Below are 25180 nucleotides of genomic sequence, written 5' to 3'. Positions count from 1 at the left end.
CGCCCGCCAGCCCCGCGCCCACCTGTCAGTCAACCAGCCTCGCCAGCGGCCCGGCGGAAGGGGCGGGGCAAAGGCGCGGGTGCACGCGGGTCATTGGTCCGTTGGCGGGGAAACGCAAGCCAGTATGTGGGCAAGACGGCGGCGGCGGCGGCGGCGGCGCGGTGTGCGGAGGTGGTGAGCGCAGGCGTGGGCCGCGGCCGCGGCGGCGGCTTGGGCGGCGCGGGTGCGACCGCCGTTGGGCCGCCGCGGCCTTCTAGCTCCCCACGCCGGGCTTGGAGACGCCGCGCTCGCGAGGCCAGGGGTCCGGTGAGCCCCCGTCGGGCTGTACCTTTCGGATCGGCAGGGACCGGGGATTGAGGCGGCCGTGCCTGGTGGGGAAGGAGCGAACCCCGAAAGAGGTTTCTCGGGGCGTTGACCCCGCGCTGCCGCGGGAACCCCCTTCCCCTGCTACCTGAGCTGCTCCTCTGTTCACGACTAACCTCCCCGATTGCCCTCCCCTCCCCTTCTGCAGCCGGACCTCCCCTGCTGCCTGAACTCCTGCTGCGTGAGCCCCCCTCTCTGCTGACCGGCACCCCCCCCACTCTGCTGCCTGCAGCCCTTCCGTGGCTGCCCCCAAGTCCCTTCCTCTGTCGCTTGTACCCCTCCTCTGCTGCTCGACCCACTCCTTTACTGCCTGAATTCCTTCTGCTGTGCAAACCGCTTTTCTGCTGCCTTAAGCTCCTTCTCCGCTGAACCCCCGCCTTTGCCGTCTGGCCTCCCCTCGCTGCTGTGGTGAACCCCTCCTTTGCACAGACGATGCCCCCTTGCCCCCTTTCCGTTTGTGCTGACAGCCCAGCCAGCTTTCCCATTGATGGAAGGAGCGTCTGCAGCTGTCCCATCCTTCAGGGACATGGCGGCGAATAGAGCAGGCCTTTCCCTCCGATTTTATTTTTTTTGCTCTGCGCCCTAAATGGGGGAGGGTTATGGATTTTGTTTAAAGTGCTTCCCCTGCTGAAGTCCCGAGGCAGCCTTCAACATAGAGGTGATTTTCTTAGGAGCCCTTTAAAAAACAATCTAGACACAGCCTTTGGGGTGGGAGTTTGGCTAGTTTATTTATGAAAATAAACAACAGGTGCTCTCCTGGGTTCCAGGGCCAGTCATCTCGTTTTGGTATCAAGTATCTCTGTGCAGTAACGTGCAGGGCTGCACATGAGGCTAAGCCCCCATAAAGTGGGCCTGAAGGGTTGGGTTGGCGTAAAAATCACCAGCAAGACACGTGGGAAACCGCCTTGAAAATTTTGTTGCAGGGCCCTGTGCACCGGACCTTCAGGCACTTCGTGTCTAATCTTGACCTCTTGCCCCATGAGCCCAAATCATGACGGACGCCAAGTATGTCCTGTGCAGATGGAAAGAGCGATTATGGCCTGCAAAGGTGACAGCATTATTTTCTAATTTCAGGAATAGAAATGACTTTTGGGTGACAAGTAAAATATTTATCAAGAGGGACTTAGGAGTTGCTTCAGTGGAATAATTGAGCCTGAACAGTTGGCTGCTGTTTCTGTTGGCACCAGATCTCATTCCCCATTTAATGGGATTTTGGTGGAGTACTTACAAGGTTAAGCTGCTGGAAATGTGGTGTTTTTTCACACTGAAAAAAAAAAAATAAATAACAGCTCTAAAAGGCATCTATGGCAGTAACTCAAGGAAATTTCTGGCAGGGAGCCCTGTGATAGTAAATAATGAGAGGATCTGGGGAGACTTTCCAGCCAAAGCTGAGGAAGAGAATCAAACCCAATGTAGAAACTCATCCTAGTCAGGGTCTGCCACCGACCTCTTGTGCCTGTTTTCCCACTTCAATATCAGGAAGATTAGACAGAATATCTTCGAAGTTCTATGTTTATACTGCTACAACATAAACTGATGAACAAAAATAGGTCCAGAGGCAAACACTGATCAGACCCTCAACCTCAGAGGGAAGGCAGGGGAAGGGGAGGTGGTAAAAGATCAACCAAAGGACTTGTATGCATGCGTATTAGCATAACTAAAGGAAAAGACACTGGGGGGTAAGGGTTTGTCCTGGGGGGTGGGAGTGGTGTTGGTAGGGGTCAATCGGAAAAAGGACACACACACGTAATACTTTAATCAATAAGAAAAAAATCCATAATAGAAACAAAAAGATGGATATGTAACTATGTTTTGGAAAAAGAAAAATAGAACAAGTAAGGGGATTGTGGTGGATTGTTTTAGTAAATGGGAGAGTGGGGAAACTAGGATCATCAAGGAGAGGTTAGAACAAAAACTGAACTCTAGCCAAGCCAGTATGTGGGCAAGAATTCTAGCAGAAGGAACAGCTGCTAAGATCCTGGTGCAGTGTATGCATGCATATTAGCATGACCAGTGGATACAGACCACAGGTGGTGGGGGCTTGCCTGGTGTGGGAATGCGTGAGGGGGTGTCAATTGGGGAAAAAGGAGACATGTTCAAAACTTTAGACAAAAAAAAAGATCCTAGTGAAGAAATGGGACTATTATGTTAATAAAACAGGAAGGAAATTAGTATGGTTGGGGTTGTGTAAGCAAAAGGAAAAACATAGTAAAAAGTTAAAAGTGCAAGAAATTACCTGCTACATTTGTACCTGTTTTCACTGCTTCTTACTCTGTGTCAGTTGCTTGTTGTGTCTTAATAACAAGGATTTTTTTTTTTTAAACGTAGGTTTTGACCAGAACCGAGATGTCAACAACTAAGAAAAAAAAGGGATTTTTTCTAAATGTTCAAATACTCTCCTTAGACAAAAAGTTAAGTGTGACAGTTTTTTCAAGATTTTATTTCCTTACTAGGGGCCTAGTGCACGAATTTGTACACCTTGAACTGTGGGCTGCAAGACTGCGGTGGGCACAGGGGCAGGTCTTGGCCATCCTCTGCCCCCCCACACCTGGCCTTTCCTGTCACTACCACTCCACTGACAGCATGGAGCGATTGGGGCCAGCACCCGCAGTGGGTGCAAGTGGGGCTGGTGCCATCAGTGGGTCAGTGGGTATGATCTGCAGCTGCCGGCCTCAGTTGCCCCTCAGGAACAGGGGGGCGTAGAGAAGCCCTGGGGGGCAGTCAGGGCTGGCAGCCACCGCTTGTACCCACTGAGGCACCGGTAGTGGGTACAAGTGCTGGACAGGACCATGTCATGTGGGAGCAAAGAGTCTTCAGTAACCATCAGAGGCTTGCCCCGATGAAAGCCACTGGCACCCTGCTTTGGTCTAGCACCCCCCTGCTCACCTCCACCATCCCACCGCAGCCAACACACTCCATGTTCCACACATGCCCCCTGGTGGTCAGCACACATCATAGCGATCTTGTTCCACTGTTCACGGTCTATTTGCAATATTAGCCTTTTATTATATAGGATAGGATGGGATTTCTCATTACCATGCCCCCACCAAAATAGTGAAGTCCATGCCTAAAGGCTTATTAAATTAATTTTTCAGTTAGTATAACTTCAGTTATTGTAACTGATTAGTGCTCATCATAATCTTAAGAAGTAGCTGATTTTAATTTTATGTCAGTTTGGAAATTGAAGATCTACACAAGGCAGTGTGTGATCTTCAGGGAGACCAGTACAAAAATGGAATAAATATAAAATTACACTAGGGTAAACTCTCATCATTGGTGTTCAAATAGGGGTATTTTCTGCCCACTGGTTTATTTGTGTCTCCCTCTCCCCTCCAGAAATTTGTGTAATAGACTCATTAGTTTTGAAATACTTGATTTTGAGTCAATCCCTCTAATACACTATTATTTAGAACTCGGAAGGCACACCCATGATTCTGGCAGCACAAGACGGTTCTGATTACCTGGAATGTTAGGACATAAGATTATCTAGAGTGAAGATAAAAATACTCAGATCAAGTAGGACTGGCATTGTGTGTCTGATGGAAGAATTCCCAATTCTAAATAGAGAATTAAAACCCAGTGGGCTTCCTTTGCATCTCCCCACCCCTCTTTCTTCAGAGCCTCCTCCTAAGCTTGTTTAGTCCCCAGCTTACACTTTCCCAGCGGCTGGGGAGGTAATTGAATACTGGAATTTGAAAGGAAAGCATATCCTTTTAGACTAGAACACGCCTGCTGGGCTGTAAACATCTATTAGTGACATTATTCTCTGAAAATTGAATTGAAGGAATTATTTGTGCAGTTGAAAGTAGGATTTGCCTTATAAAAGTCACAGTTTGAATTCATTTGTACTCTTAAATCCAGCCAACCTTTTCTGTCTCTTTAAAAGGGGGGAAAATACCACATAAAACATTCACTAGGGAAAAAAAAAAATTCACTAGGGTCCTTGCTGACTCAGACCTCAAGCACATGGGTTCCTAGTTGGCTGTAACTTGGTTTAAATGAAAAGCTGAGAAGAAAACAAGCCTAATTCTTTTGTAATCTGAAGAAAACATGCTTGAAAATGTCTCCAATGGCCTTGGTGGGTAGCAGGTAGTATATAACAGTCATTTCTCTCCCTGCAGGGTGAGGGTGAAAAGCACAGAAGCCAAGATTCTGAGGAAGTCCCACATCGAGGACATCGCTGCCTTATTGGGTAATAAGGACATGTAGGGACTTACCAGTTAGTCTTGTCATCCACAGTTCCTTACCACGGTGTTTATAAAATAGGGTCTGTATGCCTGTGTCTTTGGAAAAGCAGCTGTTTATTTTCCAAGCAGGTTTCACCCTTGCACACCCTGGGCATGTCAGCCATCACCTCTCCTTTGCCACCATCTGTTTGCTCAGGTTGTGTTGGAGGCCAGTTGTTTGAGGGTGCTTTTATATGAAATGCAGGAAGTCCTGTGTTGATGGAGGTTACACCCACTGAGCTGGGAGATTGCATTTGTCACTAGTTCCCATGAAAAGCATCAGGTGTGTGCTGGAATGAATAAATGACGCTGTTTCAGCAGGAAGGCCAGGCTGAACTCAATGCCCGAGTTCTTTCAATCTCTTTCCTGCCGTAGAGATGCCCTTGCAAAAAAGTATGGAAAATTGACCTGCCAACAAGGAGTTCTTTCAGTCGGTTATTTCCCACTCTACCCTCCACCTCAGAATGCATTCCTCTCAAGTTCTCCTTTTAATATATTTTTATTGATTACAGAGAGGAAGCGAGAGAGCGAGATAGAAACATTGGTGGTGGGAGCCCTAACCGGGGTTGGCTAGTGGATAGAGCGTCAGCCTATGGACTGAAGGGTCCCAGTTTCGATTCTGGTCATGGGCATGTACCTTGGTTGTGGGCATATCCCCAGTGGGGAGTGTGCAGGAGGCAGCTGATCGATGTTTCTAACTCTATTACTTCCTCTATGTAAAAAATCAATAAAATATATGTTAAAAAAAAAAAAAAGAATTGGAGTTTAAAAAGAAACATCAGTGATGGGAGAGAATCATCGATCGGCTGCCTCCTGCACGCCCCCCACTGGCAATCATGCTTGTGCCCTGACCAGGAATAGAACCATTCATAGGTTGACGCTCCACCCCTGAGCCACGCCAGCTGGGCCCTCCCAATCCTTTATGTCCTTGGAATGGGTTCTCATCGACCTTGATTGAATTGGAACTTGTCAGACTACAAGAGGATTTGTGAAACATCTGAGTATGTTTTGCTGGCAAGATTATTTTGTAATCTGGAGGAATTTATTTTTGTCACTCAATCAGATTAAGGTTACTCAATTTGTTCTTTGTTTTTTTTTTAAAGTAAGTGCACAAGTTTTTTTGTGTGTTTTTAAAAATATATATTTTATTGATTTTTTACAGAGAGGAAGAGAGAAGGATGAGAGTTAGAAACATCGATGAGAGAGAATCATCCATCAGCTGCCTCTTGCACATCCCCTACTGGGGATGTGTCTGCAACCAATGAATCGAACCCGGGACCTTTCAGTCCGCAGACCGACACTCTATCCACTGAGCCAAACCAGTCTCGGCTCAATTTGTTCTTTTTTTTTTTTTTTAAATACATTTTATTGATTTTTTACAGAGAGAAAGAGAGAGAGATAGAGAGCTAGAAACGTCGATGAGAGAGAAACATCGACCAGCTGCCTCTTGCACACCCTCCACTGGGGAGGTGCCCGCAACCAAGGTACATACCCTTGACTGAAATCGAACCCTGGACCTTTCAGTCCGCAGACTGATGCTCTACCACTGAGCCAAACTGGCTTCGGCTCAGTTTGTTCTTTTAAAAAACGGAGCCCCGCAGCCCTGAATGCAAACCATAGCCAGTTATGGTTTTGCAGCCCTGCCCCTCTTTGGGGAAGACAGAGGGGAGAAGTGTCAGTTCTCCCTGTAGGTGGAAAACTAGCTATAGAATGAGACCGAGCCTGTAAAGTGATGCTCTGATGGCAGTGCCCGGCACCTGGACGTCACCAGGCTTTGTTTGTTTACATCCTTCAGCCTCACAGAACAAGGTTTCAGCCAGACCTGTGGAGGAGTTGACCTACAGACGGTCGCTTAGAGTGGCTCTGGATATTTTGAATGAGGAAACACATTCTCATCAAGAAAACTCTTCAAGGGAAGAAAGAACTGCTGTGTCTGCAGGAGAGAAGCACAGGGAACGGTCATCCTCACTCTGTGATCGCAGCGCTTCATCTCTTCTCCATGAGGGGGTGCTGGGCAGTTCCGGACCTGAGCGGAGGGAACGTGTACACCAGGAGCTGTCAGGCTCGTCCACTAGTGAAAATGAGATCAAGTGCCAAGTGGACCACAAGAAGGGGATTGGGGAAAGTGAAAGCCCACTTACTCGGGCGGTGTCAGCTGGAGGTGACTCTCAGGACCAGAGTAAATCAAGAATACACCTCGAAAATGGGACGACCCTGAGTAAAAGCGGCAGGAATCTGGCACAGGAACCCAGCAGGTGTCTGAATGGCTCTTCACTTTCAGTGGGAGGTGAGAAGAAAGAGAGTGAGGAAGAGACGGACAGCCCTGCAGTCCTGAACTCGCCTTCTGCAGCTATGGAGCAGGGTCTGTGTGCCAAAGGTCGCCACTCAGTTTTGCCATCAGGCAGCCCTACTGTGCACCCAACCTACCCGGATGTTCAAGACCCACCTGGTAAGCAGCTGTGTTGTGATGGCAGCAGAGGTCTGGGCTAAGGGGTTACATGATTCTGGGAAGTGCCAGTAGGCTTGGCCCTTCTATCCTCACTCCCTCAGATAACACAAGTCTTCATGTCCTGGAGGAAGGTAGGTCTGTTCTAGTGCTGGGACAGGGTGGGGTTCTGATCTTCCCTCAGCCAGATCCAGAGCCAGGCCCCATCCTATATATATATATATATGTATATACACACACACACACACACACACACACACACATATATGTGTGTGTGTGTGTGTGTGTGTGTGTATGTATGTATATATACATTTTATTGATTTTTTACAGAGAGGAAGGGAGAGGGATAGAAAATTAGAAACATCGGTGAGAGAGGAACATCAATCAGCTGCTTCCTGCACACTCCCCACTGGTTATGTGCCCACAACCAAGGCACATGCCCTTGACCGGAATCGAACCTGGGACCCTTCATCCACAGACCGACGCTCTATCCACTGAGCCAAACCGGTTTTGGCCCATCTCATATGTTTTTAAACAGATCTTAATGAGATCAGTACTAGAATTGATCCAGAACAAAGATTTCCCAATTCCTTTTTTGTCTGACTCTTGAACTGGTCTTAATTACTCCACTTCTCCCCATGTTTGTGTTGCTGTTTTTGTTTTGAAGGGGAGGGAGGAGTTGGGGTGGGCCTGGTGCAGCGTGCCTGCAGACCCGCTGTGGGAGGCACTGTAGTTATGAGAGTGCTGCCTTCTAGGATTGACTGCTTTTTTCTTAAACCGTTGCAGAAGTGAGAACATGGGACTCTCCAAGAGATGAACTCACTATAGAGGCTCATAACTTCCCCTGTAGACACATTTCTATGCAGCTGCAGTCAGGCTCAATGATTTTTTTTCCATTTCACATCATAACATCCCACTTATTTTCGAAACGCTAATTGAGAAATCTTCATTTCTGCTTGCTGGGGTGTCTCAAGTTCTCACTACCCACCTACTGCCCAGGGTTCTGCCCTGAGTCCAAACTTCCCTAATGAGGCCCCTACCTGGCATATTTGCAAGCTGCAGGGAACTGATATGCACCTCCCTGTTCCCTGACTACAGCCCTGCCTTGTCTCCCAGTTGTATCACTATTCCTGCATATCTGCTGACGTGCTTCATACCCAAAAGGGATCTTGCCCAGAATCCAGTCAATCTCTTGTGACTTCCATTGCTTTTTTGTCTTCCAGACTCAACATCCCCTCTCTGTCTCATGTATTTGTCTTTTAAATGCCCTCTAATGGAAATATACCCCACTTGAATCGGGCACTGTGGAGGTCTGTGTAACATGGATCTGTTTTCACTTATGGTCACAGATCACAAGTGTTTTTTTGGGGATGAGTCATTCACCATGAAAGTCTAACTTGACATTTTTGGCAGACCATCAGTCTTCTGAAGAGTCAATGGAGTATGAGCCTGTTAATTCCATCCTGGAGGAGGAAGAGGAGGAGGAGGAACCCCCAAGAATCCTTTTATATCACGGTAAGACCCAGGGATGGGAGGAACACTCTTAGATGTCTCAATCCTCTGGAAGGAAATATGCATTCCTGGACCACCTTTGCCTGAATGTCTATTGCTCTTTCATTCTTCTCCTACTGAGCCAAGACCTTGAAAAGTGCCTCATTTTTGGTTCCCTGCCTTAAGCTTAGCCACACAAAGGAAGGAGGGACTCTTTGTCAGCACAGGGCTGTCTTTCCTTGTCCCTTGTGGGAACAGGACAGTCAGTCAAACAGGTGAGCTCCCAGCCACATTTGGAATATGGCCTGGCACCTCTTTTTTTTTTTTTTTTTAAACCTTTTGATTTTGAAAGAATTGTAGATTCACAGGATGTTGGAGAACTGGCACAGGGCAGGATGGAGACCTGTGCCCTAGCCTTCCAATGGCAACAGCTTGCAGGACAAGGAAGCCACATGGTACAGCCCCAGGGTGTTCCATGTCTCCCATGCCGCCTATATTGCCTTGTCATACCGTCTTTTCCCAGAAATCGCCAAGTGCTTTTCTCTCAGTCACTGTACTTAAAAGTTTGCATTTTCCTTATTTTTACTTGATAATTCAGACTTTTTTATTAATCTTCCTCTGAGGATATTTTTTCCATTGATTTCTAGAGAAAATGGAAGGGGGAGAGAGAAACATTGATTGGTTGCCTCCTGCACATTCCTCAGCTGGGGTTAGGAAACCTGCAACTGAGGTATGTGCCTGTGACCAGGAATCGAATCTCGACCCTTTGTTCTGTAGGCCAACACCCTAACCACTGAGCACTGGCCAGGGCATAATGTGTCCATTTTTTTACATTTCCACGTGGTCTTCTGATTATTCTCAGTGGAAATAGTTACTATTTACTAGGAGTGATGGGTGATCACATACCGAGCCTTCACCACCATTGGTGTCTAGATAGCCCCACAGCTCTGGGCCTACACTGTCTGTGAATAACTCTGTAACATCAGCTCCTGGAGCAGAGCTCCCTGGGCCACAAAAGGGACACTGCCTTCTTCCAGGGAGCATTTCCATCCCCACAGCCGCCAGCCGGGGGTTAGGTTGCTTTGGCCCCCAAATGTGGGTATTTGCTTTTTCTCCTGGTTTCTGCTTCCATTTGGTGTGGGTATTCCCAGTCACCATGATCCTCTGTCTAGATGTTCACTATTGATCCCTTAATTGGCCATCTGCGCCCTGACCCATTGTCCTCTGAGAAAGGGAGGCTGTTCACAGGAAGACAGACCTGTGGAAGGCGGTTCGCAGTTGGCCTCTGTCCTCCCTTGGTCTTGCTTCTCACTCTGTAAACGTTTTTTAAATATTTTATCGATTTAAAAAAAAATAGATTTTATTGATTTTGTACAGAGAGGAAGGGAGAGAGATATAGAGTTAGAAACATCGATGAGAGAGAGTCATCGATCAGCTGCCTCTTGCACACTCCCTACTGGGGATATGCCCGCAACCAAGGTACATGCCCTTGACCGGAATCGAACCCGGGACCTTTCAGTCCCCAAGCCAACGCTCTATCCATTGAGCCAAACCGGTTTCGGCTAAATATTTTATTGATTTTTTAAAGAGAGGAAGAGAGAGAGATAGCCAGAAATGTCGATGAGGGAGAAACATTGACCAGCTGCCTCCTGCACACCCCCCACCGGGGATGTGCCTGCAACCAAGGTACATGCCCTTGACCGGAATCGAACCTGGGACCCTTCAGTCCGCAGACCGACGTTCTACCACTGAGGGAAACTTGCTTCAGTTCACTCTGTAAACTTTTAACTGTTAGATGGTTGGACAGCACGCCTCCCTTCTCCTACAGTAGTGTCAGACAGAGGATCTTGGCTCTTTGTCAAATACCAGCCTGTCTTCAAGGTTTTGTTACCCGATTTTTTTTTTATATAATATATTTTATTGATTTTTCACAGAGAGGAAGAGAGAGGCATAGAGAGTTAGAAACGTCGATGAGAGAGAATCATTGACCAGCTGCCTCTTGCACACCCCCTACTGGGGATGTGCCCACAACCAAGGTACATGCCCTTGACCGGAATCGAACCTGGGACCTTTCAGTTTGCAGGCCAACGCTCTATCCACTGAGCCAAACCGGTGCCGGCTGTTACCCGATTTTTTAAACATTTGAATTATTTACTCATTTGGGAGTTTTTGGTGGAAAATAGTTTAATTTTGTTTAGAAATAATTTTATAGTTCTGATGATTATTTAAATAATTCTCCTTCTTTCCCCTTAAAGTGTCCAGTTCCTCAGACAGATGAGCTTCTCAGAAACTGAGTTCTCATGTGGGTCTTCATTGTGTGCTATTGGCTCCTTTCTGTGTTCTATCAACACTTTTTAAAAAATATATATTTCTTTATTGATTTCAGAGAGCAAGAGAGAAGGAGAGAGAGATAGAAACATCAATGAGAGATCATTGATTGGCTGCCTCCTGCACATCCCCTATTCAAGGGCATGTGCCCTTGGCTGGAATCGAACCTGGGACCCTTCAGTCCGCAGGCTGATGCTCTATCCACTGAGCCAAGCTGGCTGGGCTCTATCAACACTTTTTTAAAAAAGTTTATTTTGGAGTAATTTGAAATTTACAGAGACGTTAACATGGTGCAGAGTCTTTGCTACCAGCTTCTCCTGTTTCACAAACACTATGTGACTATGGCATGTTGTCACCATTTGGAAACTAACATGGTGTCTCACTCTTAACTGCTCAGTGTGCTTGTCCAAAATCGAACCCATCACCCTTCACTTCTTGGGCCGACAGTCTATCCACTGAGCCAAACAGCGAGGGCAGTCCTTGTGATCTTTTAAGTGAACTGTGGGAACATCATATTTAAACATCATCACAGTAACTGTTTTCTCAAGCTGATGCATTTGGTGCTTGCCATGGATCTGACTTATCTGTTCTGACTTTTTGTTTTTCTTTCTTTTTAATTTTAGAACCAAGTTCGTTTGAAGTAGGAATGCTGGTCTGGCTTAAATACCAAAAGTACCCCTTCTGGCCCGCAGTGGTAAGCACAGCTCTAGCTCCTAAGGGCAGTTACTTGATCCCTCAACAGTTGAACCCGGGCAAATGTTTGTTTTTAATTTTTTATTAAATTATTATCTCTATACATACACCATTCTCCCCCCCCCCCCCCCATACGTGCCCTCCCTCCCCAGAGCGGGCAAATGTTTTCACATTATTACTAGGAAAAGTGATGGGCTTATAAGCAGGATTTCTTAAGGCACATGTACCTAAATAAAGGGGGTTTAGTCATTGTGTCACCATTGATAAAGTTTACAGGTCAGATTTTTACCAACCAGGCTTAGAAAAACCTGCTTGGAAAAAAAAAATCCACAATTTGTTAATTTTAAATGTGTATTTCAGAGATTTGCCTTGTAGGAGCTTTTTTAAAAAAATATATTTTATTGATTTTTTACAGAGAGGAAGGGAGAGGGATAGAGAGTTAGAAACATCGATGAGAGAGAAACATGGATCAGCTGCCTCTTGCACACCCCCTACCAGGGATGTGCCCGCAACCAAGGCACATGCCCTTGACCGGAATCGAACCCGGGACCCTTCAGTCCGCAGGCCTACGCTCTATCCACTGAGCCAAACTGGTTTCGGGTGTAGGAGCTTTTTAATCTTAGATTTTGGGGTAGGAAGCCATTGTGCATATGAAAAATGGGATTTGAGCTCCTGGCTAAGGAGCTCATTTGCATCAACCTGATAATGCCAAGGTTACAGGTTCAATCCCCGATCAGGGCACATAAAAGTATCAACCAATAATGCATAAATAGTGGAAAAATAAATCAATGTTTTGTGGGGGTTTTTCCTCTCTCTTTCCTCCTTCCTCTCTGTCTAAAATGAATCAAATCAATAAATAAAAAATAAAAACAGGCATTTGAGATCCTGCCCAGTGCCTCACTGTAGTGAATAAGCTTAAATATAGCCAAGTTTGAGGATTTGCTTTTAAGCTGGATGTTGCAAACAGTCAGTTTATTGTTTAGGCAAAGGCACTGTCTTGGCTACTCTTTATCCTCCTTCAGCTGAGACAGGGTCTGCATAATTCTAGCCAGAGTTCTTTAATTTTTAGTGAGAGACAGTGGCCTTTAAGTTGGAAAGGTATTAGTCGTAGTCAGGAGGAGCTGTGTTGTCTGGGTGAGTCTGACCTGCAGTCAGACGGGCCTCCTTGCACAGAGTGGCAGCATGGCTTCTGGAAGGGCAGAACCAGACCCTGACATGTTTGTGGATAGAATTTGTAGCTTGCACACACACCTGGTGAGCTGGGTGTTCAGAAAGCCCCAGGACAATTGTGGTAGCCTTTATCGGGGCCCCCTCCCCCCTCCAGTACCCCCTTCCTAAGATATACCACAGCCTGCTTATCGTAGGCACCCTTTTGTCGCCCTTTCAGCCCTTCCCTCATTTCCAACAGTTCCCTGGGAGCCCTGCTGGTTAACAGGTCACCAACATGACAACATGACATTCTTGGGGCATGGATGTCCACTCCCACCCTTGTCAGTGAGCCCTTTGTGCAGCCTGTGAGGCAGTACAGAAAGGGGCTCCTTGGCCCTTTCGTCCAAGGACGTGTCTTTGAGTCAGGCTCTGCCTCTGTCTCGAGCCCTTGGCTGGTCCTGAACTAGCCCTGCTTGGCCACAGTTCAGCCAGCCATGGCGATTACAGAGAGATGACTGCTAACAGCAGAAGTAGTTGCTTTTATTTAATATTTTAAGAAAACCCTGTGTGATTCTGCTCAGTTGTCAAACCCCTTAGAGCCACGTGTGCAGCAAAAAATTGGGCAGTTCTAAGCACGTCACCATGTGGACTTCACTTCAGTCCCCCAGCCAGCGGCATTCCCTGTCACAGGTGTCAGAGGGTTCCCTCTCGCTCAATGAGATGGTGTCAATAAAGGATTTAAAACTCCTGGCTTTTCCTGGATTCTTGATGCTTTGTTTTCTTGGCTTTGCCCGTAGGTCAAGAATGTCAAGCGGAGAGAAAAGAAAGCGAGTGTGCTTTTCATTGAAGGACACATGGACCCGAAAGGGCGAGGGTGAGCCCATCATCCCTGGCTCTTCACGGACATTTCCCGGAATAGGAGTGGGGGCAGGCACCCGGGGCCTGCAAGGTCACACAGCTCAGTTTCCCAGCTGTTCCTGCGGGCTTTGAAAGGCCATCCAGCTACACATGCACTAGACCCCCACTTCCCAGAATCTAGCAGAAGTGGCTCCCTCCATGCAGGTTGTGAAGAGGGACCCTCCTTCAGTCTGAGTTTTGTCATGTGGGTTGTTGTCGGTCTTTCTCTATTCGCTCTTCTTCCTGGGATGAGCATATACACAATGTGTCACTGATCCCAGCGAGCTCAGCAGGCACCACACTACTGTAGGGCTGGTCCTCACTGATCCTCTGGCACTTCAGTGCTGCCACCCTCCTTTGGTCACCAGCAGGGTAGAGATTGGGCCCTGGCATCTGTACAGTGATCCCAGCTGTGTCCCTTTAGGGACCCAGTCAAGGGTACCTGTCACTCCAGGACATGGCTCCAAGGGGCTTCCTTGGGCAGCTGGCACAGCAGTTGTCTTGGGTGACCTGGTCTGGCAGAGGCCCCTCCTAACGGTCAGAGGAAGAGAATGTCTGTTCACGTGTTGCCTTATGTCTGTTACCTTGCCTCTGCTTTCTGCAGCATCACAGTCCCTCTCAAGAGGCTGAAGCACTTCGACTGTAAAGAGAAGCAGGAGCTTCTGGTAGGTGGCTTGTTATCTGTGCTTCACTAAACAGCTCCCTCATGACTGGCGACAGTGTTCTTTGATAGCCTTTGGAACCACTGTTGGAGGGTACTTCTAGCACATGCCCTGTCTGCTTTGGCCACCGTCCTCAGGGGTTCCTGCAGGGGCCCTCAACTACCCAGGAGCATGCCCCCTGTCTGCCTTGTGGTTCAGGGGTGGAACCAGGCTGTGGCAGGCGAACCGTTTGTCCCCGGTTAGGGGCGCAGGTGGCAGAGAGGCTGGACATGAGGCCTATTCCCTCTGGCTCCTTCTGAGGCCTTCCTTTGCCCACCCGGTACCTGAGCACGACAGCATGAATTGGGATTAGGACACTCCCCAGGCTACCTTTTCTGCTTCCAGTGACTGAGTCCCCACAATTCTATGATCAGCTTTGTTATACATGCATCCATGAACCATGAGGTGTGCTCCTTCAAAACCCTGTCCAGCTTTGAAACACTGCTCTATGTTGTTCCAGCTTTCAAAAAAAACGGAACTGGACAGGGAGTTGAGGCTTCTGCCTGCACCCCCCTTCAGGGTTCCCGTGGCTGGCCAGGGTTTCCTGAGTTTTCAGGGTGGGAGGCAGTCTCTGTCTGAGCTGTGTCCTCAAGAGTGCTGCGATCTGGGAAGCCCGCTGCCACTCCGGTGTCTCCCGAGGACAGCAGGCTTCAGGTTGCAGGGGCAGGTGGGCGTTTGGAAGATGGGCTCCCATACCAGACTCTCCCTTCCCTTTCCCCCGATTTTCCAGTCTCCACAGCATGAGCCTTGCTACGTCTGTTTTGTCTGCTATGTCTAACCCACAACCAGTGCTGGGTTCCTGATCCCCATCAGAGTGCGTGTCAGTGGGGCCTGGTTCTAGTCTTACAGGGTTCTATGCTCCCTGAATGCCAATCTGTAAGTTCAAGGAGCTACTCACCCAGCCGTCCAGGCCAGGAGCTACGTGACTCCTCTAAGTGCTCTGTGCCTTCTTAGGGTCCTGGTAGCTTTCCCATGGGTAGGAGAAGGGATTGCCATGGTGCAGAAAGCAGAGTAGGAATCTTGCTTTAGGATCTGTATGAGAAGATGGTGTGTGTGCCGCTTGTGGTCTAGATTCCTGGAGGGCATCTGTGGCCAGCTTCCTATTCCCCCGTGAGATGGGTGTGGAGGGAGCACGGGTGCTGGGTCCTCTGAGTAGCAGTGAGCAGCACTTCCACGGGGTGGATGTGTCGCCTGTCCTAGAGGGTGATGGATTGGCTCTCACGGCCTCTGCTGGCCCTTGGGTGACTATCACTGCTTTGTGGCATCTGTAGGCTCCTGTGTGTCTCCTTCCCTGGTGCTGCACTGTCTGCCAGTTAGTTTGGCCTTTTCCCGCTGGAGCTGCTTGTTATGCTTGCATTCCCTTGCCTGCTTCATGTGGTGACCACAGGAGGGTGGCCAGGCCAAGGCAGCAGTAACGCAGGATGTGGGCTCGTCTTGAGTCTGGACATTTCCTGGGAACTCTTCCCAGCTCAGGGAGCCTTGCCGGTTATATTGTACTTAGTTTGGTGGTGGCCAAATGTCACCCCCTTTAGGCTTAGTGCCCCTCTCTTAAGTGCTGGGCACAAAAATGTCTCTCTCTCTTATTTATGTGTGTGTGTGTGTATGTGTATGTGTATATATATATATATATATATATATATATATATATTTTTTTTTTTTTTTTTTTTTTTACAGAGAGGAAGAGAGAGGGATAGAAAGAAACATCCATGAGAGAGAGACATTGATCAGCTGCCTCTTGCACACCCCCTACTGGGGATGTGCCCGCAACCAAGGTACATACCCTTGACCGGAATCGAACCCGGGACCTTTCAGTCCACAGGCCCATGCTGTATCTTCTGAGCCAAACCGGTTTCGGTACAAATATGTCTCTTAAAAGGATTTATTTCACACTTTAAGGTCCTCTCCCTATGATGGTCATGGCAACTACAATTGGGGTGTTTAGCCACCTTTCTCTTTGAGTCTTCAGGTCTCGGGCCCAGAGCCAGGATCACAAGGGAGCAGCCTGGCCCCAGAGCTGGGTCTTGCCAGGCATTCCCTGCCAGCCTTGGGAGCCTGCCTGAGGGCACCTGCTGGGTGCCTTCCTAGATAAGGGTACTGAGCAGCCAGAGGAGGAGTCCCAGCAGACTCCTATTGACACGTGCTCTCTCTCTCTCGTTGCAGAATGAGGCTAAGGAGGACTTCGACCAGGCTATTGGCTGGTGCGTCTCCCTGATCACTGACTACAGGGTCCGACTCGGTACGCGGGCCCTCACGGCCTTGGACTAAGGGAGCGGGTGTGGGCAGCAGCAGGGGGCTTCCTTTGTAGACCCTCTGGTAGTAAGGCAGAGCGCAGCCATTCCCCATGGTAGTCTGGCCTCGTCCTTGACAGCTGTGTGCCCAGTACAGGTGGATAAGCAGACGCCCAGGAAGAGGTGGTGATGTTGGACATGGACAAAAGATGGGGCCTCCTTTGAACCAGAGCTGGTTTCTGTCCATCCCAAGTTGGGCTGTTGGGAATTGGGGATCTGAATCAGGCTTGTTAGCAGAAACTCCTGGCTTCTTTGTGGCCTCAGTCTCCATGCTGTACCAGCCCTTCTGCCAAAAGGGAGGGGCTGATGTGTAATCGGAGCACCTAGACCCTACAACCTGAAAAGGTTTCCAGAGCGTATCTCATGTGCGCTTTCTCCCCTTCTCGCTCCTCTGCAGGCTGTGGTTCCTTCTCTGGCTCTTTCCTGGAATATTATGCAGCCAATATAAGTAAGTCCACCAGCTCCTTGAAAAGTGTGGTCTGCTGTTTAGTCTAAAAGTAACAGGTCTCTAAGTCTTCTCCTGGATTGTGGGACCATTTAGCCCGGCATCCCCTGGGCTCCCCCAGGTCTCCTCTCCCTCCCTGCCATAGGGGCCTAGACACAGGTCCACTTCTAAAGCTACCCTGTGAGTGATAACACCCAAACATTAAAATATACGAGCAGTGCTTTTTGTCTTCCTTCCTTGGTTCTGTTTTCATTTAGTGACAGTCACACATATACACTGTCCCATTCCTCCCCTCCTTAAAGAGGGAGATAGATGAATTAATGCTTCTTTTGGGGGCTTGAGGGGCTCTGCTCTTTCAGGTTAAACTTGGCTAAAGGGCAGAGTTGGGGGAGTGAGGAGGACCTCCTGGAGGAAGAACCCTTTAGGAATGTGGCTGCCCCAGTGTCCCCATGGCGTAGTGAAGGGACCACACCCCAGGTGGTAGTGAAGGGACCCCACCTGGCCGCAGTCCCACAGACGCATGCCTCGCCTCCTCTACAGGCTATCCTGTCCGCAAGTCCATCCAGCAGGATGTCTTGGGGACTCGGTTCCCTCGGCTCTGCCATGAGGATCCTGAGATGCCTATGGCCGGGAGTCCCTGGGGCAAGAGGCAGCCCTGCAGGAAAGTCTTGCCTGATCGATCACGAGCTGCCCGGGACCGGGCCAACCAGAGGCTGGTGGAGTACATTGTGAAGGCAAGGGGCGCTGAGGACCACCTGCGGGCCATCTTGAAGAACAAGAAGCCATCCAGGTGGCTGACGACGTTTCTGAACTCGGGACAGTATGTGACGTGTGTAGAGACGTACCTGGAAGATGAGGAACAGCTGGACCTGGTGGTGAAGTACTTGCAAGAGGTCTACCAGGAGACAGGCAGCAGGATGCTGACGCAGATCAACGGTGACAGCATCCGCTTCATTCTGGACGTCCTTCTGCCTGAAGTGAGTGGCCAGCAAGAAACCCTGTGCATGAAGGTGGTGGGGGCCTGTGGTGTGGGCCCAACTATAGACCCAGCCCACTCTTGTCCTGGCATGGGCTGTACCAGGCACGGCGCTGGAATGTCACCCTTCCAAAATCTGCCTGGAGGCCCCTACTTCATGGGGTCCCACCCCTCCTGGCCATTCTGTGGGCAGTGGCATAGGGCTAGGGTGTTCTGATCTCATCTCCAGCCCTGGGGGAATAAGATGCAGGCTTTATCTGCAGCGCTGGTAGTGACTGTTCCAGAATTTACTCTGAAAATGGGAATTTTAACTTTCCTCAGTACTGGGGCCAGGAGCAAGGAGCAGACACAGGTCCTCGGTTACTGTGAAATTCAGAATGGGCTGCTGGGTGTGTATATACATATACATACATACACACTGTGTGTGTGTGTGTGTGTGTGTGTGTGTGTGTGTGTGTGTATATATATATATATATTGAAAAAAGAATATTGTGAACCCTATGTGTTCATCACCTGGCTGGAATGGTGACCTCAGTCCATATGTGCCTGCGGTCCTTCCCCCAAATTAGTTTTTTTGGGCGGGGGGGCAGGAGGGAAGGGTGGAGATGCCAGCCATATAAAATTTTTTTTTATATATATATTTTTTTTACTTTTTTAAATTGAGTTTAGAGAGAGAAAAGGGGAAAGAGAGAAAAACATCAACTTGTGTTCCAACTATTTATGCATTTATTGGTTGATTCTTACATGTACCCTGACTGGGGATTGAACCTGCAATCTTGGCGCATTGGGTGCTATAACCAACTGAGCTACTTGGCCAGGGCCTAAATATTTTTTATTCATAAATACTGCCTGTGTATCTCTAAATGGGATGATCCTGCTTCCTGGGAACATCTGGGGTTGTCACTGTAGGGGTGTTCCTGGCAGCAAGGCGGTGGGGCCAAGATACTGTTCCCATGTCTCTTGATGTAAGCAAGACAAAAAGTACTAGTTATTTCACCTAAAAATATTGACAGCGATTCCTTGATATCGGGCATCTATTATGTATTCAAATGATCACTATTGTGCCTTTTTATTTTTTAATAGTAAACTCAAAATTTTTCAAAAATGCACTTGTTGGTTTGGGTGCTGCCTGTTGTTACTATATGCTTTTAGTGACAGGAACTTTCCTCTTTAGTCCAGAAAATAATGTTACTGATTTAATTCATAAACTTGATTACTAGCAGAGTTCCATGCATATGTTTTAAGCCATAAGTGGGGACCAGTCTAGAGGCCAGATGTGGTCAAACTGTCCCCTTGCTAATTCTTCAGAGCTCGGCGCCGAGAGTGGCCTGACCGGTGTTGGCCTGTTCCTCTCTTGCAGGCCATCATCTGCGCGATTTCTGCGGTGGATGCGGTAGATTACAAGACGGCTGAGGAGAAGTACATCAGAGGACCTTTGCTGAGCTACCGGTAGGCTGCTCAGGGCCTTGCCCCAACCGTTTTACAACGTGTCTTCCAAGGCTTGTATTTGCACACGTTAGTTACTAACGGTTAGTAGCTGGGACTGAGGCCCTCTTCTTGATACGCTGGACTAGATGCACTTTGGTAAATGAGTCACATAAACTTGAAAATATACATTAGCACTTGGCAGTTTAAATGCCAGACAGACCTGGTGAAGCCATCAGTGGACGTTCTTGTCCTCTGTTGAGTTTGGGGCCATGGGCCCTGGGCCCTATAGTGGATACATACCGAGGACCCATGTAGCACCCTATCGGGGCAGCCAGGGTGACCTCTGGATGTGTACTCGGATCTCTCTGCCTAATCTCTGATTGCTGAGAGCTGATGTTGTATTTTCTTTTCTTTCTTTTTTAAAATATATTTTATTGATTTTTTTACAGAGAGAAAGAGAGAGGGACAGAGAGTTAGAAACATCGATGAGAGAGAGTCATGGATCAGCTGCCTCTTGCACATCCCCTACTGGGGTTGCGCCCGCAACCAAGGTACATGCCCTTGACCGGAATCAAACCCAGGACCCTTCAGTCCGCAGGCCGACGCTCTATTCACTGAGCCAAACCGGTTTCGGCGTATTTTCTTTTCTTTTTCTAATTTATTGATTTTTTACAGAGAGGAAGGGAGGATAGAGAGCTAGAAACATCGATGAGAGAGAAACATTGACCAGCTGCCTCCTGCACACCCCCTACAGAGGATGTGCCCACAACCAATGTACATGCCCTTGAACCTGGGATCTTTCAGTCCGCAGACCGACACTCTATCCACTGAGCCAATATTTATGGTTTTGGCTGATATTGTATTTTCAACTCTCCCCTGTGCTGCAATGGTCTGGCTGTTTGAGAACAGGAAGCATTCGTCCTGATGGGTTTTCACCAGTCAGAGAAGGCTCTGATCAAGATGTTTCTCTCACATTGGGGTGGCTGGCTGCCCTTGGAGTTCTGGCCCCGGAGCCCCTAATCCCTTCCGGGCATGTTGCCAGGTCTTGCTGGAAACGGGCGCGGCTGCGTGCCAGTGACAGGCTGAAGACTCAACTAGAGTCACAGGCTAGGGGCTCCCTCCAGGGCTGACTGGGCTCTGTCACAGGACACTCCGGTGAAGATGCTCGGCATCCTTCCCAGGAAGGGCCCAGCCTGTGCAGGAAGGGGAGGAGGGCTGCCCGCCAGCCTCCGGGGATAACAGGCCTCCTGTGCAGCTGCCCACAGAAGAGTCAATTGGCTCTGCAGGCAGCTCACTTAACAGGACAGGAAGGGCCGTTGGAAACAAATTTGGCATCTCTGTTCTTGGAGCTCAGGCCTGGCAGGATCCATACACAAATCAAGATAGTGGTCTTGGGAGAAGGAGGGCAGAGTAGCTACATCTGGGAGCTCAAACTTCCGCTCCTGTGATCCTGTCTCCATCTCCACACTCTTCCCTCTGCTGGGTTGCCAGCACTAAGTGTGTTAGTTCTTTACAGCCTCTGCCTGCCATGAACATGTCAAATGCCCCCTGGAAATGAGGTTCACTGGCTGACATGACTGAATTAGGGTGAAAACTCTGGCCCCATTTTATTCCTCAGGGACGTGATCTAAGGAACACAATTAGTGATTAGCCTCTGTTTCTGTCCTTTCGCCCCAATTTTCAGCCACGTGGTCTGTCTGTCGCGGGATCCATGTACCGGTGTTCCTCTTGTCTTATAAGTTAAGAGGTTGTGCACAGACTGACTATATTGTGCATTGCAAAGGTGTGTGTGCTGTTTCTGTTGTGCTCATTTTCAGGCTGCTTGTGTTTCTTGTTTTGAACTGACATGTGCACACTTACCTCTCCAATGTTCCTGTGGTTAGCTGAGCCACCTCAGAATTAATGTGTTTATTTATATCCTGAATGCATTGGCCAGCCAAGTGATTGTTGACACAGTTTTTCTTAACTGAGAGTCACTTAAAAAGGACAATTTGAGTCTTGGAGGTTTGGCTCAGACCCAACATCCCGGGTTCGATTCTGGTCAAGGGCAAATACCTTGGTTGCAGGCTCCTCCCCAGCTCAGCCCCTGATGTGCAGGAGGCAATCAATCCATGTGTTTCTCTCACATCCATATTTCTCTCTGTCATTTTCTTCCATTTTCCCTAGGGATCAATGGAAAACTCTTCAGGTGAGGGTTAAAACCCCCACACCCAAAAAACGACAATTTGATATTTCATACTTTTATTTTTTTTATTTTTGTTTTTAAATACATTTTATTGATTTTTTTACAGAGAGGAAGTGAGAGGGATAGAGAGTTAGAAACATCGATTAGAGAGAGACATACAATAGATCAGCTGCCTTTTGCACATCCCCTGGGGATGTGCCTAGAACCAAGTACATGTCCTTGACCGGAATCAAACCTGGGACCTTTCAGTCCTCAGGACGACGCTCTATCCACTGAGCCAACCGGTTTTGGCAAATATTTTATACTTTTAAAAATTATTTTGCCCTGGCTGGATTGTTCAGTGGTTAAAGGGTTGGCCTTCAGACCCAAGGGTCATGGGTTTGATTCCTGTCAAAGGCACATACCTTGGATGCAGGTTCCCCAGCCTTGGTAGGAGTGCCTGTGGGAGGCAATCAATCAGTGTGTTTCTCTCCCCCTTCCTCCTCCCTTCTAGAAATCAGTGGAAAAAATAATCCTTGGGTGAGGATTAATTATTTGTTAAAATATATCGTATTGATTTCAAAGAGGAAGAGAGAGGTAGAAACATCAATGATGAGAAAAAATCATTGATTGGCTGCCTCCTGCCTGCCTCCCACTGGGGATCGAGCCTGCAACCCAGGTATGTACCCTGACCAGGAATCAAACCGTGACCTCCTGATTCATAGGTTGATGCTCAACCACTGAGCCATGCTGGTCGGGTGAGGATTAATTTGAGTATCCGGACAAGGCTCTCACCAACTGGACTGTCTGGCCAGGACCATCTTAACCATTTTTCAGTGGACGATTCAGCAGCATTAAACACATTCACATTGTCATGCAGTCATCCCCACCATCATCCAGGACTTTCCAAACTGAAACTGCCCCCATCATACACCCACTCCTCTGTTTCATGCTTTTAAAAACACAATTACTAAAATGAAGTTGTCACTTTTTTTCTTCTGAAGGGAAAAAGAAATATTTGACAACCAGCTCTTAGAAGAAATGAACCAGCGATGCTGATGTGGGGTGAGAGTTGGCAGAGGTCCCTGGGCCATGGTGCACGCTTTCTGAAGACGGAACTGGAGAGTGTGTACATCAGATCTGTCTTTTCAGGGAACAGTTCCTGAAAGGTTTTTGAAAGGACAAAACTGATTCATTTTGCTTTATTTCATTACTTGCAACTGTACAGAATAGTTTAATAAAGGTACACATTTGTCTTTTTATGTTAAAAAGCATTGTATCCGATATTAAACAGGAGTTGTTGTTTTTTAAAGATTCTGATATGAATGTATACCTCCAGAGGTAATCATGTATTTTTCCATTTCCCCCCTCCTTTGTGTGGCTTCCTCTTAAGATGATTCCTCCGTTTGCTGTGCCTCCTTATACATTTTTTAAGAAAATCAGTATTTGTAAAAGGCAGAAACAAAGACCAGCTGCTTTCTTGTGCTTTAGCATTTGCTATGTTGCTCATGTAGGACAAGAGACAGACATAAATCTTTCCATAGCCTCTTTCTGCTCGGACTCCTGCCGGGTGAGTCTCCGCTCCAGATGGATGTTGAGGCTGCCTGTCCTCTGTGGATTTCCGTGCATGTCTCAGCGCTGAGCATTGTCACAGCCCCGCCAGCCCTATTGTCTCAGTAATCTACATGGGTAGCTGTGATGATCCCACATGGACAACTAAGGTCATTGTGTACATGCCTTGTACCCAGCTCTTGGTCTGGGAGCCATAGGATTGAGTTTGTTCCTGTCCAAAGCATGAGACGGGTCCCAGGGCCCCTGGCTTGGAATTCTAGCTGTATATAAACCCACGCCCCATTTTTACTTGGCCAGGCCTTGAACACATACCAGTTAGAGCCACACACCAATTCTAAGCTGTTGTAGTCAACATTGTTGTAGTCAACGTTGGTGATGTTAACTTCAAGGTCCTGCCCTATCATTACCCTGGCTTCATTGTCACCCATGATGACAGTGCCCTCTCTCCTGATGTCCCCCTTAGCCGGCAGGAATTACTCTGGAGGACAGTCCGAAGGAGATTCTCCTGGCACGTGTGAGAGTAGGTGCCCTGGTGCCCTGAGATGGTGAACAGGAAGGCGCTGCACAACCACTTTTGGTTGGTTAACGGGATGTGCTTGGTGGGCAGATGGCATGAGATGTTGGGGGTCCAGAACCCTGCCAGCGATCTTTGTCTCAGTTTATTTTGCTCAAATCAACAGCAGGAAGTTGTTACATGTGGCTCTAACAGATCTGCTGTCATCCCTCCCAAGCTGGCCAGAGGGGTGACAGTGTAGGGCCAGGCCTGGGAGAGAAGGACTGGTGGCCCAAAGCTAAGACCACGGTGGGGTCTGCATCTCATGGGGAAGGCTCCTGATGCCTAGTAGCTTGGCCCTGCACAGGTCACTTCCTGGACTGAGTCCTTTCTCCCCCACACTGGAGGGCCCCAGCAGCACTGCCAAAACGGGCCTGGCTCCCTTCCAAAAGTTTGATGGCATTGACAGTGAACAAATACACTGGCTGTACTTGTTGGATAAATGTCCATGAGGCCCCATGGAAACCCTGAGGTCCACCTGGGCCTATTCCATTATTGTGAAGTATTTTTAAATCTGTTTCTCTGCTAATCCTCACTGTGTTTCAAGGCTGTGCTTGTAGACTGGAACTGTTCAGACAGGAAGTAAACACCATTTTGGAGCTCTGACTGCTTTCCTGGGCTCTGCATGCGGTCTCCCTCAGGGTTTGGAGCTTGTGGGGTCCAGCACCAGCCCCATCTGGGGAGGCTTCTAACCACATTCTGGTCCCTTGTCCCAACGGGGTGCGTTCAGTGCTTGCTGTGTTTTGTAGACACTAAGGGTGTTTGTTTTCAAACTTTGGCCGTAGGCAAGATGGCAGTGGTGGCTCGTGGGGTGGGTAGAGGTCTGGGTGGTGGTAGTTGTTGAAGTCACAACCAGCTTAGCTGCCAAGTGAGAAATGTCCTAGAAGGCCTGAGAGGTGGTCACTGCCCTTGGGGAAGCCAGTGCCACTCAGCTGCTTCTCAAGTATTTAGAAGATGGACTTCACCCAGCACAAGGTGGGGCTGTAGCTGGGGCACCCCACCCACCCACACCCTCCTGCACCCACCATTCTCAATGGCTTCCCCCCATTGTTCTGGCAGCTGAGCCTGTATTTCTCTTGTAGCAGGCTTTCCCCTCTGCACTGTTGACTTGGGGCCGGGGTGGGGAACATTCTGGGCACTGGAGGAAGGTTTTGAGCAGCATTCCTGGCCCCTACTGCTTGCCAGGAGCACCCCCATGACTGATGGGGATCTTGCTACCTTTCCCTGTCACCGTACCTGTGGAGGCAGTGACTCCTGCCTTCCTCCTTCACCCTTTCCCCATGGGCTTGTCTAACTAGTTGCTCTAAGCTGCCAGCACCTTTCTGAGTTTTCTCTGATGCCCCCTTGTCCTCCCCAGGACATCCTGAGACACTTTCCTCCAGCCCAGCCTTCCCCAACCCAGCCCCCCGCCCAGAACCTCACCCAGACCCTGGGACCCTGAAACTACACAGATGCCTTCC

At 48.5% G+C, this 25180-nt stretch overlaps 1 protein-coding gene across 16 annotated transcripts; it reads left to right on the top strand.

Moving 5' to 3' along the window:
• The first annotated feature begins 128 nt into the window (after nucleotides 1–128).
• PWWP3A (PWWP domain containing 3A, DNA repair factor) lies at nucleotides 129–22907 on the top strand. 16 transcript variants are annotated; one of them, XM_036425080.2, is made up of 14 exons: nucleotides 138–306; nucleotides 1287–1411; nucleotides 2692–2774; nucleotides 4485–4555; nucleotides 6385–7038; nucleotides 8449–8550; nucleotides 11478–11548; nucleotides 13494–13570; nucleotides 14198–14258; nucleotides 16455–16530; nucleotides 16980–17030; nucleotides 17568–18004; nucleotides 19364–19452; nucleotides 22600–22907. In XM_036425080.2, exons 2-14 carry the CDS (start codon nucleotides 1355–1357, stop codon nucleotides 22652–22654), a joined length of 1884 nt encoding a protein of 627 aa, XP_036280973.1. In that variant the 5' UTR covers nucleotides 138–306; nucleotides 1287–1354; the 3' UTR covers nucleotides 22655–22907. The 16 variants fall into 16 exon arrangements, 13 of the variants coding, with proteins under 13 accessions (XP_036280982.1, XP_036280981.1, XP_036280984.1 ...); XM_036425081.2 differs by having other exon boundaries at nucleotides 139–301; XM_045576355.1 differs by having other exon boundaries at nucleotides 155–174.
• Nucleotides 22908–25180: the final 2273 nt, after the last annotated feature.

Source organism: Pipistrellus kuhlii, unplaced genomic scaffold (assembly GCF_014108245.1).
Source record: "Pipistrellus kuhlii isolate mPipKuh1 unplaced genomic scaffold, mPipKuh1.p scaffold_m20_p_8, whole genome shotgun sequence".
Taxonomy (NCBI): domain Eukaryota; kingdom Metazoa; phylum Chordata; class Mammalia; order Chiroptera; family Vespertilionidae; genus Pipistrellus; species Pipistrellus kuhlii.
Note: the sequence above shows the minus strand (reverse complement) of the source record. Positions and strands in the feature narration are given on the sequence as shown.

Excerpts from the sequence above, each read along its gene's own strand:
- PWWP3A (XM_036425080.2), top strand. The coding sequence starts at position 1,355 with ATGACGGACGCCAAGTATGTCCTGTGCAGATGGAAAGAGCGATTATGG. Across the intron at positions 2,775-4,484 it reads ATACTCTCCTTAGACAAAAA|GGTGAGGGTGAAAAGCACAG; the intron begins GTTAAGTGTGAC and ends CTCTCCCTGCAG. Across the intron at positions 4,556-6,384 it reads GGACATCGCTGCCTTATTGG|CCTCACAGAACAAGGTTTCA; the intron begins GTAATAAGGACA and ends TACATCCTTCAG.